The 16,619-nt window shown below is 34.0% G+C and overlaps 1 protein-coding gene across 1 annotated transcript in view; it reads left to right on the forward strand.

Annotated features, from left to right (window-relative positions):
- HCN1 (hyperpolarization activated cyclic nucleotide gated potassium channel 1) overlaps positions 1 to 16,619 on the forward strand; it is a 432,634-nt gene that overhangs the window by 41,803 nt on the left and 374,212 nt on the right. The window contains exon 2 of the mRNA XM_004058880.5: positions 3,158 to 3,581. Within this exon, the coding sequence (XP_004058928.2) occupies positions 3,158 to 3,581 (424 nt within the window). The remainder of the gene's footprint in view (positions 1 to 3,157; positions 3,582 to 16,619) is intronic.

Consider the following 16,619-nt stretch of genomic DNA (forward strand, 5'->3'; position numbering starts at 1 on the left):
TAGGAAAGATGATATGGTAATAAAATGTGCAAGACATAGAAACTGAGAGTTAAGGTAAAGAAGGAGCTTGGGTATCTAAGAGAAATTTTGAGAGTAAAGAACTAGAAAGAAAGACTCATGGGCAATTAGGTAAGCGATTTTCATGAGGTCAATTTTTAAGAACCCATTTACTTTTTTTAAAGAAGGTATATTGCACTTCTAGAACACGTGATGATTGTATTTTTTTGTTACCTAAGGAATGAATCCATGCTAACTAAAGACAATATTATGTAAGCATATAAAAGCACCTGTGGTTTTGTCTGCAAAATAGAGTCGATGTTACTTTAAAAGGATATTATGGGGTTTAACAGAGTTTCCTACTGGTATCGAGATATCTAATGGCTTCAGACCATATTAAGTATTGCTAGCAAAAAGCTATAGTGTGATAAGCATTATTACTGTAGTAAAGAATGAATGGTGCTTTCTTTTCATCTCTATTGCTCTGAGGGATGGGATATTAGTTTTCCTTCAAAAAAAAGCTTCTATCTTAATTACAGAAATGCAAAGATGTCTGTAGAAATGAGTATTTTTCATTCGGTTGCTGGGTGCTTCCCACAAAATTGGATTTCTTGTGGTAAGTGAGGAAGGGTAAATGGGTACTGACTAGGCCACTGGCATTGTGTGTGACAATTATATGCCAGGCCCTGGGATTAGCATATATCGTCTCGTTTAATCCATAAAACCCTGTATATTTGGCTCTGTAATAATCTTCTTTGAACAGGTTAGAAAATGTAAAATAAAATCATTTCATTGACTTGTATTTAAATAAAACAGCTGGTAAGACTTTCTGAATGAGGACAGCTGCAGTGGGAATAGTAAAGTGCAAATGGATGAATACAACATACATTTAGGTGTGAGAACTAAACAGCCTTGGTGATCAATTGGATATGGGTTTGAGCAGATTTAGGGCCAGGAGTTATTTAGGATGGCTCCATGGTTTCTGGCTTGCAAATCACATAGAGTTATTCCATTCCCTGAGATAGGAGATATGTGAGGAATATATGTGGGAGAGGAGATTATGAGTTTGAGCTTAGGCATGCTGTTTGAGATGAGTGTGAGATATGCCAGGAGAGAGATTTAACGGGCTACTGATTATGAGGATTAGGAGGCTTAGAAGATAGGAATGGACTGAAGATAAAGCTTTTGGGGTCATCAGTTACAAATTAATTATTAAAGGCATGGATAAGTGTATAATATTTCTCAAGGGCAATGGGTAGAATAGAAGATGAAAGGGCTATGTGTGACACCCAGGGGAACAACAGCCTTGAAGGGGAGGGCAGAGAGAGAAGCTTACAGAAGGGACTTGATAGGAGTGCCCAGAAGTGAAAAATCCTCAGGGTACACACAGTTTCATTTTAGAGTTTAGTGGTGCCATTTCTTTGTGAAATAGCTGTTACAATATTGCTCCTCCTCTACATCTCTCCTCTGTCCTTATTGTGTTGAATGGTATATTTTGCATTTCCATTGTGAGAAGACGTAAAACCATTTCATTTAAACTGCCCGTACATGTTGTATGACTAACATGGGTATTTGTACAGTTGTTTCAAAAATTGCAGGCAAGTTTTGACAGAAATACTGGTGAAATCTTCAAAATAACAAACGCTTATCCTTTACAACATCCTGAGGCTGGAGACAGGGGAGATAGGGCCTATTATAGTTTTTTCTTCAACTAGTACTTTTATTTCAGGAGTCATTCTTAATTACAGATGATAGTAACTTTGAAAGCTTTATACACATGTATACCTCACCAAAATGTAGCTCAAATAGTCTAAGTAGGAGTATTCATGTAAAACAAAAATATCTTGGTAAACAGACATTTTTATCATGGAAGTTTATATTGTTTATACAAAACTCCTCAAATAACATACCTATGACTAGGATAAAGTAACTCATGTTTCTGGATACATTTCATGATTATACAGTTGTATTAGTTTATTTTTTTCATTTTTGCAAGTATATACTGTAACAACTATAAATATTTGATTAATAGGAGTGTCAACAGACTGAAAGAACCCTTATAAAAATAACACTATAGTTATGTCAAGTGAATTTAGTTAAGCTATATAAACCAGCAATGAAGTTCCTGGTTTTCTCTCAATTTTAATGTAAGTTGAGATAAGAATATTTCAAAAGGTACTTAGTAGTCATAGGCATGTTCAGAATTAAATTAGAAATGTTAAAGATTTTTTTTTAGCTGGGCATGGTGGCACGCCTGTAATGCCAGCTACTCGGGAGGCTGAGGCGGGAGGAGAATCACTTGAACTTGGGAGGCGGAGGTTTCAGTGAGCTGAGATCGTGCCATTGTACTCCAACCTGGGCAACAAGAATGAAACTCCATCTCAAAAAAAAAAAAAAAAAAGGAAAGAAAGAAAGAATTTTTATGGAAAAGTAGTGGCAATATATTTGAAGTAGTTGTTCAATAAAGTAGTAATAAAAACACAAATTTTAGGTAGATTCTAGTTTCAAATATGGAGTAGAACTTGCTCAGTTCTTTTTAGCATCAGACCAAAATTAGTTTTCTTATTTCAAGCAAAAGAAAAATAAAGCATAAAATATTTGGAGTACTGCAAAACTCCAGGGTATTCTAGATTCCATGGCAAAACTAATCTGTATTCCTTGAGATAAATTTGCAGTACTAAAATTGTTAGAGTATCCTATTTATTTCTGGGTTTTTTTTCTAATCTATGATTGGTAAATTGACATCTAAAATAATTCAAAACATCTTCAAAGAGCCTTCCCAAAGGCTTTCTTACAGATCTTCTAATCTTATACTTCTTTCTAGTTTCTGTCTATATTTTGTATTAAGTATAAGGTAGGTTGCTTTTTTTGCCTCTTTACTAAATAAATGGGGGTATGAATGTTTTTTATTTTATTTGTATAGTGCTTCATATCACATAATTTTTAGAATTCCATAATCATAATGCCTTGGTTTAAGAATATATTAATTTTACTTAGATTTAAACATATAGCCATTTAAGGAATTACATTTTTAAAAAATAAAATCATTTCTTTGTTCTTTTACTTATTGATCTCACTATATGTCAGTAATAATTTTTCATGGGGGGGATAGGCTGGTTATTTTCTATATCTTAAAATCTGATTTTTTTATTTGTTGTAGGTTTTACTGGGATTTAATAATGCTTATAATGATGGTTGGAAATCTAGTCATCATACCAGTTGGAATCACATTCTTTACAGAGCAAACAACAACACCATGGATTATTTTCAATGTGGCATCAGATACAGTTTTCCTATTGGACCTGATCATGAATTTTAGGACTGGGACTGTCAATGAAGACAGTTCTGAAATCATCCTGGACCCCAAAGTGATCAAGATGAATTATTTAAAAAGCTGGTTTGTGGTTGACTTCATCTCATCCATCCCAGTGGATTATATCTTTCTTATTGTAGAAAAAGGAATGGATTCTGAAGTTTACAAGACAGCCAGGGCACTTCGCATTGTGAGGTTTACAAAAATTCTCAGTCTCTTGCGTTTATTACGACTTTCAAGGTTAATTAGATACATACATCAATGGGAAGAGGTAAGATGCATCTTTTTCTTTTTTAAATCTATATCATGAAATTGTTAATTATGGCTGTTTTACAATGAACAACTGTGCAATGTGTAATGAGTTTTATGAAATTCAAGTAGAAAAATGTATTCGACTCCTCTTTTCCATGCATAAGTGATATATTTGTATCCCTAAAATATATGATCAAATAATGGATTAGAATGAACTGAAAAAAATAGTGATCGTTTTATGCCAATTTATTTTATTTTTAAATAAATGCACTTTAATCAGCAATTATTATCTTGATCAATACAACCCCTTTCCCACCTTGGTTTTTTTTAATCTAATATAAATACATCAAGTACCATTATTTTGATAAAGATGTGTAGGGTCTGATTGCTAATCTGGCACATCATTAGCTCTGTGAGATAGTGTGGTTTTTGTATCCTCTAATATTGAAGTTTCATTGAATTCATGATTCGGTAAAACAGATTGTTTCTTTATTTCCAAATTGTATATATAAAGGCTTTGATTTTAGCATATTAATTTTGCTTATTGTTATGCCTTGCCTATAGTAACTTATTATAGTTTCTCCCTATTAGTTCATTTCATAATACTAAAAAGGAACATATTCATGAGGGACATTAGTACATAGAAAACACAAAGAGTATAGTGAATAAATGGAGTGAATCTGACCAATCAGGCCCATATTTTGCTGAATAGAGCATCTGTTGTTAGGCAATGGGTGGGACCTGAGAGGGCTCAGCCAACTGGAGTTTCCAAAGATCTGAGTTAAACCATCATCAAGCAAAGGAGTTTATATCCCTATCTTCAAAGTCTGAATATTAACCATTTTGACTTCCTTTTCTTCCTAAGTCTTTTTGTATTAATTATAACCTGAATTTTATTGTCTGCATAAACGTAAGAGTCCAAAAGACTTGTAGAATGCCTAAACCGACACTAATGAAAGTCATATAAAGTCATATACTGGCTATAGAATATTGCTTTCCTCCCTACAGAAATACTTTTTAGCATTTTCAAGATAAATTATGTTTTTAAATATGTCATAAAATGGAAGTTCTGTTTGATTTCTGTGAGGCGGTAGCAGTGTTTTTGTATGTGCTTGTCAGTGACATTTTGGTTCACAGGATTTCAGGAAATGACATGCAATAATAAAACACTGCATAATACACTGATAAAAAGGCATAAAAATGGATCATTCTTAAAATATAGATATGGGATATATTTAAAATCAAATGAAGCACATTTGAGAAATCAGATTCATCTTGTAATTTTTCTCTATATAGCACATTCCATCTAAAATGGAATAAATGTTCAGTTCTCAAAGCCTTTTTATGCTAATTTGAGATTAATACCAAACCAAGATGATTCTTGCTAATAATTGCTAATATTTATTGAAGGCTTATTACGTGTCAACTAGTATGTTTGATTCTTTACATATATTAGCTCACTGAATCTTCCTAACAACACAATGATGTAAATATAATTATTGTCATTATTTTACAGATGAGAACAATTAAATACAATAAGGTAACTCGTCCAGATTCATAGAACTAGTAAGAAGTGGAGCTGGGATTCCAAACTTGGCAATCAGACTCAGGAGCCAGTGCTCTTAACTGCAAAACTATATAGGTTCTTACTATGATATATAATGTTTTAGTTATAAATATCTTAATATTCTACCATTTTATAGATTGTCTAATGAATTATAGGGAACTTTTCTTAAGTAAGACTGTGGGCCATGCAATGCAACAGAGTTGAATAGTACCTCTTAAAACAAGGCCACGGAAAAATATTTTAACAAATATCCTGTGAGAGGAAAGTCACTGATATAAACATCCAGTCAATTAAAAATACAGCAGCAATGTGACTATTTTTAATATCTTGTGGTTTTAGCCCAGTTACCCTAGAGAATGGCAGCAGGATGAACAGATGGCATCCTATCAGATAAAATGGCAGGCCATGTGGTCATATAAGAGTATACTCCTTAACACCAAAGTCCTTTGGCTTCTGGCAGTAATTACAGGCACCTAGATCTGTGTAACATGATGTGTTTTAAAGACGCCATGATAAAATTTAGGAACATCAGCTCACTGCTATCATTATTGTAAAATGCAATTTAATATGCGCTTACAGACATTTGGTAACCAAGCACATTCAGGCTAGAGTTGTGAGTTGGCAACATGTTTCTTATAAATAAATGACCTTGGTAATAAATGAACCATAAGCCCATTTAGGTGAGGAATGTTTTCTTGATTATATGATACCCCCATATAATATCATATATCATGGGTATTTAATGCCCATTAGTAATGCTGTTCAACAGGGAAGAAACAGAGTCATAATCCAGAATTTAATACAAATTAATCTTTCCATCACCTACATGTTTCTAACCATAATCTCCAAGAAACTTGAATGGTTCCAAAACTGGAAATCTCTCTACCTGATTTTTGTAAATGTCACCAGGGTGTGTTTACAAGTAGAAATACAACAAATAAATCAGAAAAAGTAGCTCTGTGAGCTTTTGCAATAAAAATTCAGAGGAAGATGTGAGTTCACCCACATGTCTTTGGTTCTGGGTGTTTTAGTATCAAGCTGGCTAATGCTAAATTCAGCAAATTTGGGGAAGTAATGTGTGAAGTCTGGAAGCTGCCACTGTTCTAAATGAATCATTCCTGAGGAAAGCTGCTGCCTTCTATAGGAAGCTGCTTCCATCTTCAACAATACATTTTTTTTTTTCTGGACTGAATTAGTTCAACTGAAAAACAACAAGAAGCCCTGATGCCAGATAAATTAGAAAAATATTATGAATGAGATACAGAAGCTTTAAATTTTTGTGCTTATGTTATTATCATTACTAAAGCTGAATTAGTGGTTAATACAGGAGGAAAAAACTGATTTGAGCAACTAATTTATGAAACACATGGTGTTAAGAAGTGAGGAGGGAAGTTGTTTTCATGAACCAATTATAAGATCAATAGATTTGGGATGTAAAAATAGCTTTCTGTGACATTATACTGAAACTTTATATATATTGCCAGGTGAGGTAAAAACCAGAGACAATTTAGATAAATCAAGCCAGAAATTTCTTTTCTTGTAATAGCTAGAAAGCTGAGGTGAATCTTTCCAATTTTTATGTTTGGTTTTAAAAAACTATTATTTGAATTCAGCATTGTCGTTGTTGTTATTGTGTTTAAAGACAGTGATCCAAGCCAGACTGCTATTTCATAACCTATCACAAGGCTAACAAATTCCTTGTGATCTTCCTAAAAGAGACATACGGTGAGGAAATCCCTGAAAATTAAATGGAATATGTGACAATCACAAGCCACTGAAGAGATAAAGAGTAGATTAAGGGCTTAGTGAATAGGAGATTATTCAGTTTGTAAAGGTGAAAAGTTCCTTTACAGCTGCTGATCTCAGTCATTTTGTCAACAGGAGATGACCTTCGAAATTTTTTAGAGGTTTAGGAAATATTAATTGCAAATAGAAATGCTACTCTGTAATGATTATCTCTTTGTAGGACTTAATGTCATAGATAAAGCATAAATTCTTCTTAATTTTAAAAAGTGGGAAATGCATCATTATATAATAACTATGGCTTTGGAATATATAACTATAATATTTTACTTTTTATTCATCATTTCCTATCTCCCCAACCTTCTTTGTATAGAACTGGGACATATTACAATTAATTAAATACATTTTGGGACAGGAAAGAGGGCCTGTGGTTTTGATCTTTTGTATCTATAGCAATTTCAGATGAATAATGTGTCTTGAACATTTCAGTGCTTGTCTTGAAACCAATATTAGATTTTTATACTAGCTTAGAGATAGTTTAATATACAAATAATGTATAACAACAGAGCAGTAATAAGGAAATTTATTCCATAGGGAGCTAATGCAGATTACAGTTTCTATCTTTGGTTAATTTTAGCATTCAAATTGGTGTAGAGTAGAAACTAACTGTTACTATAAATTGCCTATCTATAATTATACAGTACATATTCTAATTACTTTTATATTTTTAAAAACACATAGGATTCTAAGACTTGCCATAAGCAAACAGCAGAGTTTTCCCAAACCTGCCCTGTATTAGAACTTAGAGAGGCTCCCTATTGCTTATCACATCAAATCTGTGTTTCCTTGCTGTGCCTTCAGGTCTCTCCAGCACATTGTTCCCTGGTCTCACCATTGTCACTTCATATCTGCACCCAACTCTTTTCTGTTTGTGTTTCAGTTTTACAGTGCTGCTTTCAGGAAATGATTCTTTCTGCTTCTATAATTTTATTCCTGCTACATCTCCGATTTGGAAAGGCTTTTTTTTTTTTTTCTATCACTCCTTTAAAAATCGGAGTTAAGGCCGGGTGCAGTGGATCACCTGAAGTCAGGAGTTCGAGACCAGCCTGGCCAACATGGTGAAACCCTGTCTCTACTAAAAATACAAAAAGTAGCTGGGCATGGTGGCGGGCGCCTGTAATCTCAGCTTCTCAGGAGGCTGAGGCAGGAGAACAGCTTGAACCTGGGAGGTGGAGGTTGCAGTGAGCTGAGATCATGCCATTGCACTCCAGCCTGGGCAACAAGAGTGAAACTCCGTCAAAAAAAAAAAAAAGAATCAGACTTCAACTCATTTCCGGGAGGTATTCTACATTGACACACTCTACCGTGACAGTCAATACCTTTCCAGTGAAAATTTCTACTGGCTCTACATGCATTTGTTCATGATAATTTGGTTACTAATGCTTTATTACACACATTTTGCTTTCCTTTTGCCAGACATAGATATCATAGGGAAGAATCAGTGTCAAATTTTGCCCTTGAATCTTTTTGTACATTAGTGCAGGGTTATAAACACAATAAATAATCAGAGGATGTTTATCCGCTAAATACTGGCAATCTCCCATGTTCTAAATCCGTTAAATAATAATAAGAGACTATCCGTTCTTCACTCCCAAGCATTTACTGAGTAATCTGTATGTGGAGATGCTGCAAATAAGGATAGAAGACTGATGCCAGTTTTGTAAGAAAAGCAGATGTGAGCAAATAATCACAGATGGTGTGGGAAGTAGTGGCACAAATAAGGGAGTGAGCAACACAATTGCTTTGCACAAGAGGAGGCCTTGAAACATACTGAACTGAATTTTGAATCTGGAGAATGGATTACCAGGCTGAACAAGTGGACCAGGGAGAAGAGTGTGTTCCAGAAGACACGAGATACAAGCAGCCTAGTGCAGTAGATGCAGATTCCCAGATTGAGTTTGGAGATGTAGACCAGAATTTGTGCTAATGATGGACTTAATCAAAAGGTGCCATTGATACATTTTAGGCAGGAGATTTACATTTTAGAGTGCTACAGAATGAAGGGGGTTGGAGGCCACCATGGATAGAGCTAACACCACCAGTTAGAAGAGAGGTTTATCACTTCCTCGCATTTTTTTGTATGCAGTCGGTGTCAAACACAGTACTTTTTTAGATAGCTAAAAAAAGGTTTATCTTTGCCAAGTACTCTTGCTGTCAAAAAATGTTTGTATCAGTTAATGAAATATGATAAGGCCTTCTATGAAGTCTATTTGCAGTGTTTTACAATTTTAAATATCAATTATATTGGAGGTTTCAATTTTTATGATGGTATGGAATGGATTCTATACCAGAAATTAGTGTATATTTCAACTGCGACATTATTTTCTATGTAATCTAGGGAAAATCACATAAAGTGACTTATTTATGCCCATGAACAATCAAACAGTTGTGAAGTTCAAATGAAATGAAGCATATGGAAGTTATCTGAAATATTTAAACTTATATTTCTGTAATATTTATAAATATATTTATGATGACATCTTTCTGAAATTAGCACATCTACTAACACCAGCATTACTGCATGTGTGTGAATTGCCTGATATTTTCTGCAAGCAAATATTGATTCTGCTAAAGACCACTAGGTGTCCTCTATTGGTTATGTTACTTTAAGGTTTTCTCTTCTAAAATGCCGGACTGTTTTCTTTGAAGTTATTCATTTACACTCTCCTAGAATCATCTATTTGCTTGGCTAGTTCATTTCTTGAAAAAAAGAAAAAGATGACTACGGATATTCGTATATGTAAAATGATTTCTAACTATACTTTCTTCTCCAATTAAACAGTTTTAAGTTCCTTCTCTAAACAATTATTAGTATTGTGAGATAATTGTTTTCAATATTATATTATTTACTTTTTAATGTGATAGCTTAACAGATATGCTGAAGTTTTAATGTACAATGTAATGAGTTCTATTTGGAAATGAGATGTTAAGTCAAGGCAACTGCTACGTCGCCCAGGCTGGAGGGTAGTTGGTTCCATTTCGGCTCACTGCAACCTCTGCCTCCTGGGTTCAAGTGATTCTCCTGTCTCAGCCTCCTGAGTAGCTGGGATTACAGGTGCCCCCAACACGCCTGGCTAATTTTTGTATTTGTAGTAGAGACAGGGTTTCACCATGTTGGCCAGGCTGGTCTTGAACTCCTGACCTCAGGTGATCTGCCCACCTTGGCCTCCCAAAGTGGTGGGATTACAGGCGTGAGCCTCTGCGCCCAGCCCCAAGACAACTAAAAAGTTTTAACAGGGTGTGTGTGGTGTATATATACATATGTTAGAGGTAAGGCTTAATTTTATGAATGCTCTTTGGTCAGTGCCCCGTGGCAGATCTGTATCATCTCAGTGCTTTTGACATGGAAATCTCAGTTAAATGTCAGAATATAAGATCTGATTTGAAATGTTCATGCTTCCCATTTTAAGATTAAAACATTCAGCCTTCTTAATGCCCAATCCTTGTCCCAATCTGTTTTCTTGTTTTGAAGGTTTTTCTATAATTCCATGACTATATGTTGATAATAATCAGATTGATATCCAAGTTTCTAAATTATATAGCCAGTTGCCTCAATGTCCACATGACTCAGTATCTCATGAGTTCCTCAAGCTCAGTAGGTTCATTTTTTCTTTAAATCTTCTCCTTTTCCCTTATTTCCTGTTGCTCAAGTCAGAAATCTAAAAAGTGTTCTTCTCCTTCTCTTTTAATTTCTAAGAAATAACCAAGTCCTACTGATTCTACTACTTCCCAATTGTGGTTGGAATCCTGTAACTTCTTCACTTGATCCCCTTATCACCATCCTAGTCCAAGCCAATTTGTGTCTCATTTGGATTTCTATTCTCGATTCATAACTATTTTAAAATTCACCCTTGCTTGCCTTCTCAGGAACTCAAAAGTGGTAGTTTTGAAGAGTAACTATTACCATATTACCCACCTGCTGAAAATATTTCTGTAACATTTCATTACTGTCAATATACAATGCAATATTCAAGGCCCTTTGAAATTTGTTTCTGGCCAAACTCTCTCAACCTGAGAAACTCTTTGCTCATATTCTTTAACTATGTTGAACCTCTTTAGTTTGCCAAATACCACATTTCAAATCCTATGTTTCATGTTCATGAAAATATGTGTTCATGTTTTCTAGAACTTTTTTCCTTTCAACAGTTTCAGATTATCCATCTCATTTTATTTACGCATTGCTTCTTTCAGGTAGAATTAACTAATCTCTCAGACACAATTAGTTCCATCTATAATGGATCTGGTATAACTCCTTGTGCTTCTGCTTTGTAACGTTCATCAATTTGTAATCTCTCTAAATCTGTGCCTTTACAATTACATATTAGATTCCAAAAGGGCAGATATCATAGCTTTCCTGCAGCTTGAGTTCCTAGCATAATGTCGGGGAAATAACTGGGCTCTAAAGTACTTGCTAAATGATTTCAGTTTTTCCCTCAATGGAATTTCAATTCAGTAGGAAAAGAAAACATGTAAATAGACAAACCGATAAATAAAACAACAATGTCTTGAATCCAGTATTACAAGCATTTATAGTGTAAACAAAACCAAGAGAAAGGTATTGTATATGAGTGTGTGGTAGGGAGTAGAAGAGAGGTTCTAGGGAAAGCACACTAAATATGGCCACTTTCATACCTAAGTGTGAAACTATATGACCTTCCAAGTGGCAAAGTCTGGGAAATCTTCCAAGGGAATTTAGAAATCATGGAAAAATTAATCAACTTCCTCATTGACAGTATGGGGATATTGATGATTTTCTGTCCAATCTCATAGAATCTAAGGTTCAAATGAGATGTTATTGTTGAACATACACTTTGAAACTAAAAAGTTTATTGAAATTTAAGTTATATTATGAATGTTTCTATGAATTTAAAGTATAAAAATCTCAAAATGAGTTTAATTGTTATCCCTTTATTGTGCTTATTGCCGTGTCAAATATTGAAAGAATTATAAATACTACTATGCATTACTCTTTTTTTAGAGATAGGGTCTTGCTCTTTGGCTCAGGCTAAAGTGCAGTGGTGGGATTATATAGCTCACTGCAACCTTGAACTCCTAAGCTCAAGGGATCTTCCCACACAATTGGGATTACAGGTGCATGCCACCACTCCTGGCTAATTTAAAAAATTTTTCTTTTGTACAGACAGGGTCTTGCTATATTGTCCTGGCTGGTCTGGAACTCCTGGCCTCAAGCTATCCTCCCACCTCAGCCTCCCAAAACGCTTCAATTACAAGCACGAGCCAGTGTGCCTGACCCTTATTATGCATTACTTATCCCCAAAATATACCAACTGAAGAACTGAAGCAGCAGATGAATCAGGCTAATTTAGGACAAAGCACATTTAGCCTTACATTTGTCCAGTTTCCGAATAGATGTCTTAGTTTTTCCTTTCTTTGTGCATGCAGATACCATATATATTATGGGTACTGCTATTTTAGACTCATTTGTGTGCTATTAGAGTGAAAGTTGCTAATACTATTGGTTTATGAAAGTTGGAGACAAAATTTGTGATGTGCTTCTGGTTTAAACTTGAAGTCTGGTTTAATTGCCAGAGTGTTTTATAATAAGCATGGGTTACTTTAATTACCCTAGTAATTATCTCAGTTGAACGAGTCACTTTAGTTGGTCTTGTATATAGTGCCCCTATCTACAAATAAGAAAGGTGTGATGATACATGATGGACATTGGAAAGGGGTACAGTGACATCCAAGAATATTTTATTGTTACAAATAACTAGGTGAACTCAAACTAATCTCTGATGAAAATGTTAAATATACTTATCTAATGAAAAAGGGAAAATACATGCTTTTTTACTATCATTTTCTAATAAACCAGTCTTTCACTTTAGTCTGATTCAATGTCAAAGGTGTTTTTACTAATTTAAAATTTGGAAAACAAGATTATGCCTGCTTTATTTCAAAAGAGTGATTGATTTAAATATAAACATACTTTTTGAAGTATATCACCAATTGTCACAGAAAGTCAATTTATGAGGCACTGTAACTGTATTATGAAAGCTCAAGAGTAAATAAAATTAGAGCCCTTCAGTTGCAACAGGCAATGGCTGAGAAAGACCTGCTTTGACTTCTTTTTCTGCTTGCTGATGTGTGCAATTTAGATTTTGTATCAGATGAGTCGTGTCTTAGTGTGAAAAGGAAATACATTTGGTTGGTTATATAATTCCGGTGGCTATTTTCAGTTAAGTCTGCCATTTCGACCATTTTTAAAGACAGCTAAATTCTTTTTCTTATTACATTTTAAAGTGAAAGTAGACATTGAGTAGGGAAGGATTCTGGAGACTGGTCCCAGGGCTCTAGATAATTTGAAGCAGCTGCAAAATAAAGGAATGGTAGCTATTTTGATACAATCCTATCTAAGTCAGGAGTAGTGGGATCAGAAAGGGTTTCCCATTGAGATTGTTTATAGGTGGGAATTTTTACAATAATTATTTCAATTTGCTCTTTTTGTTGTTTTTGTGGAGATGTGAGTTGAGAATGGGGGAATTCAGAATTCTGAAATGAGAATCAGGAGTATCTTGTGCAAGTCATTTTCAGACATTTTTCTCATATTTAAAAAATGTGAATGATAATCAAATGGAAAATTCATATGAAAGTGCTTTGTGAACTCTAAAATTGAAAGTCTAAAGAGCATATTTATATAAGATATAATTAGCTTGTCAAGTTAATTCACTGATTCTTTCACATAATCTATGAAAGAATGAAATTTTTTTCTTCCTCAATATTCTGGATCGTAGCTGAGATTAAAATAGTAGAATCTGGATTGTGGTAAAATGTGCTTTTAAATTTAGAATCCAGGAACTATAACTACCTAACAGTACCTAGCAGTAATGCTTGGGAGATCAACTAGCTTTGTGAGTGTGACAGTTTCTTAGTGTGGGAAGTGGTTCTTCATTGTGTGAAAATATTCATTTTGGATGATACTAAGGAGAAGGATAAATGTTCAGAACAACTCCTTTCAGTTAACTGGCAATGAATCACAAGCATTCGAATTCATAGCTTTTAACAATCTGGTACAATTAAAACATATTTTCTCATTTTTATCTGGACTAAAATTGAGAGAAATGTAGCTCTAGATAATCTTTAATCTAGTAAAGATCACTCCTCTTTCTTCTCCTGACACATATTTGTTGTAGAAGCGAGACAACTTTGTAATAACAGTGATTACCAAGGAGTGCGAGTAATTACCAATGTGTTGGGAAAGAGTTATTGAAGAACTTCTAGATTTGTAATATTTTAGGCTCACATAAACACTGACTTTAGAATAATATTAGATGATGTATAGATTGCAAGGTAGTAGATGCATTCACTCTCTTGACTGCTAGGTTATGAGTAATGGATTCTTGAAGTTCTAAGTGACCAGTTTTCTGCTCTCAAACATTTCTTGGGAATTGTGATATTAATAACTAAAATTTCACTATTGGGAATGATTAATTTATGTTTCAAGATCTTTATCATCTTCAAGAGTATCATAGCAGATATGAAATATACTTTAAGCTATTACTAGGTAACATGTTAGCAGGCTGTTGGTTGACAGGTAGCTGAGAGTAATTCTTTATACAGAAAGGATAGGTGTATGAATGTGAGTGTCACAATCTGAGGGAGAGAATGTTCATTTGTATGAGCAGAAGGTTCATCTAGAATGTGATAAGTTTAGATTGACTGGAAGAGGAGAAAGGAGGGCACCAGTAAGCAATAAAAATTTTTAAAAATTCACAGTTTTGCTGAAGTCTTCCTGCTGCCCTATTACCCGGATTTGCCTAATGTCAAAGATGATTGTTTTATTGTTTCTAAGTGTTATTGGGAACTTAACCAACTAAATCCTTCACCCTTCTCATTTAGTTGAATCATTATTTCATATATTTCAGTAATTTTCAATGGCTTGAAATTAGGTAAGCTTATGACTTCATGTGAAAAAAATTTTTAGTGAGCACATGTCGTGGTAAAATGCTGCAATTTTTGAAGAACTCTGTTTAGTACTACATTTCTTAGATATGTGATTTTATACAACCAGTTAAACATTGCATATGTAATTATATACTAGCTATACGAAATAAAAATGAGAGCCCTTCATGTGAAAATTTCATATCTTTATAATATCAAATATAGAACTTAATCATATATTAATTGGCCATATGTATACCATATGCTGAGCTGTGCTATCTGATATAAAGATGAATAGTAACCCCTGCTAAAAGAGAATTTGTATTTTTGTGGAGGAATTAGAAAAGGAAATAAATAATCATAACAAATATGTATGAATTCTCATGTATTGTGAATTATTGAATAGAATATTTCGAGAATGGCTCTAAAGCCACATTTTGGCTCCACTGAAAAGAACTCCACTATCTATTTAGAAAGGCTTCTAAGAGAGCAGGAGTGGGGAATAGTGATGTTTTGGCCAGATGATTACAATCCTTTGATTAGTCAATTGAAATAAAAAGGGGCTGTTACATACCATGCTTTACTAAAAGGTGAGAATTCCTGAGTTAAAAAAAAAATATTTAAAATAATATTAATATGCTTTTGAGATTGCAAAATAACTTCCTTATGCTAGAATATAATATGAGACATTCATTTGCATTCAAATCATACACATTTTTGAAAGATCCTTAAATGGTTTTTTTGTTGTTTTTAGAGAGAAAGAACAATATATTTTAATTTTATAGGCAGTCTTAAAAACTCTGCATTTAGTCAGAGAACTTAACAAAAAGTGAACCTAGTTCCTCTCTCTCTCTTTTTCTTGTAGTATGGATGCCCTTGTAGGAGACTCTTAACCAGGAAATTTTCACAATTACTAAATAAACAATTAGAAATATCTAACAGATTATCAAGAAGCTGCTGCATTCAGGCACTTGCATGACCAACAGCAAATCAGTTATCCTGTAGTTCTGAAAACACTTACCTTATTCAAAATGCTTCACTTGTCTTCACATTTTCCATGAGTATATTATTCATTTACTTGTACCCCCCAGCTTCTATTTCAGCATGGAGTCACTTCCAACACCTGTGTCTGTTGTGGCTATTGTCAGAGAATCCATGTATTGATAGATTCTGTTTGAAAAACCAATGCATTCTTTCCACCAAAAGCTGCTGTAAAATATCTCTTCAGTTATAGGACTGTTTATTGATGGTGTTTTTATTGTCATTGCTGTTGTTACTCTTGTTTGGGGGAGAAATAGCAGGCAGTGAAATTAACCAGAATTTCGGGTTAGATAATAATACCTATTTTCTAATAAGTGAGAGGTCAAAGGATCCCAGCTGTAATTCGTACTCTTAGGAAATCAATTCCTGTCTCTGTGTTCCAAGAAAAACAATTCTTGCTAATACTATGAATTTTTAAAATCACTTTTACCTTTATGGAAGCAGAATTTTTCCTCATCCTCCTCTTTTGTCACATTTCTCACCAGAAGATTTGCTAACAGTGTGTCAGCAAAATATCTATTAGTCATTTTTTTATAACTGGGAGAAAATAAATATAATTGCCTTATCAGGAAACACACACACACACACACACACACAATGGAACATTAGCATTGGATCAAGGAAGTCCTATTTCAGAGACTCAGGCTGCTATAAATTCCATTGTACTTTGAACTGAAGAATGGAGTATTGAGGTTGAGGAAACCAGTATGATCGACCCTTTAGTTGGAGAACCATTAATTTTATGTT

The sequence above is a fragment of the Gorilla gorilla genome, chromosome 19, assembly GCF_029281585.2.
Source record: "Gorilla gorilla gorilla isolate KB3781 chromosome 19, NHGRI_mGorGor1-v2.1_pri, whole genome shotgun sequence".
Lineage (NCBI taxonomy): Eukaryota > Metazoa > Chordata > Mammalia > Primates > Hominidae > Gorilla > Gorilla gorilla.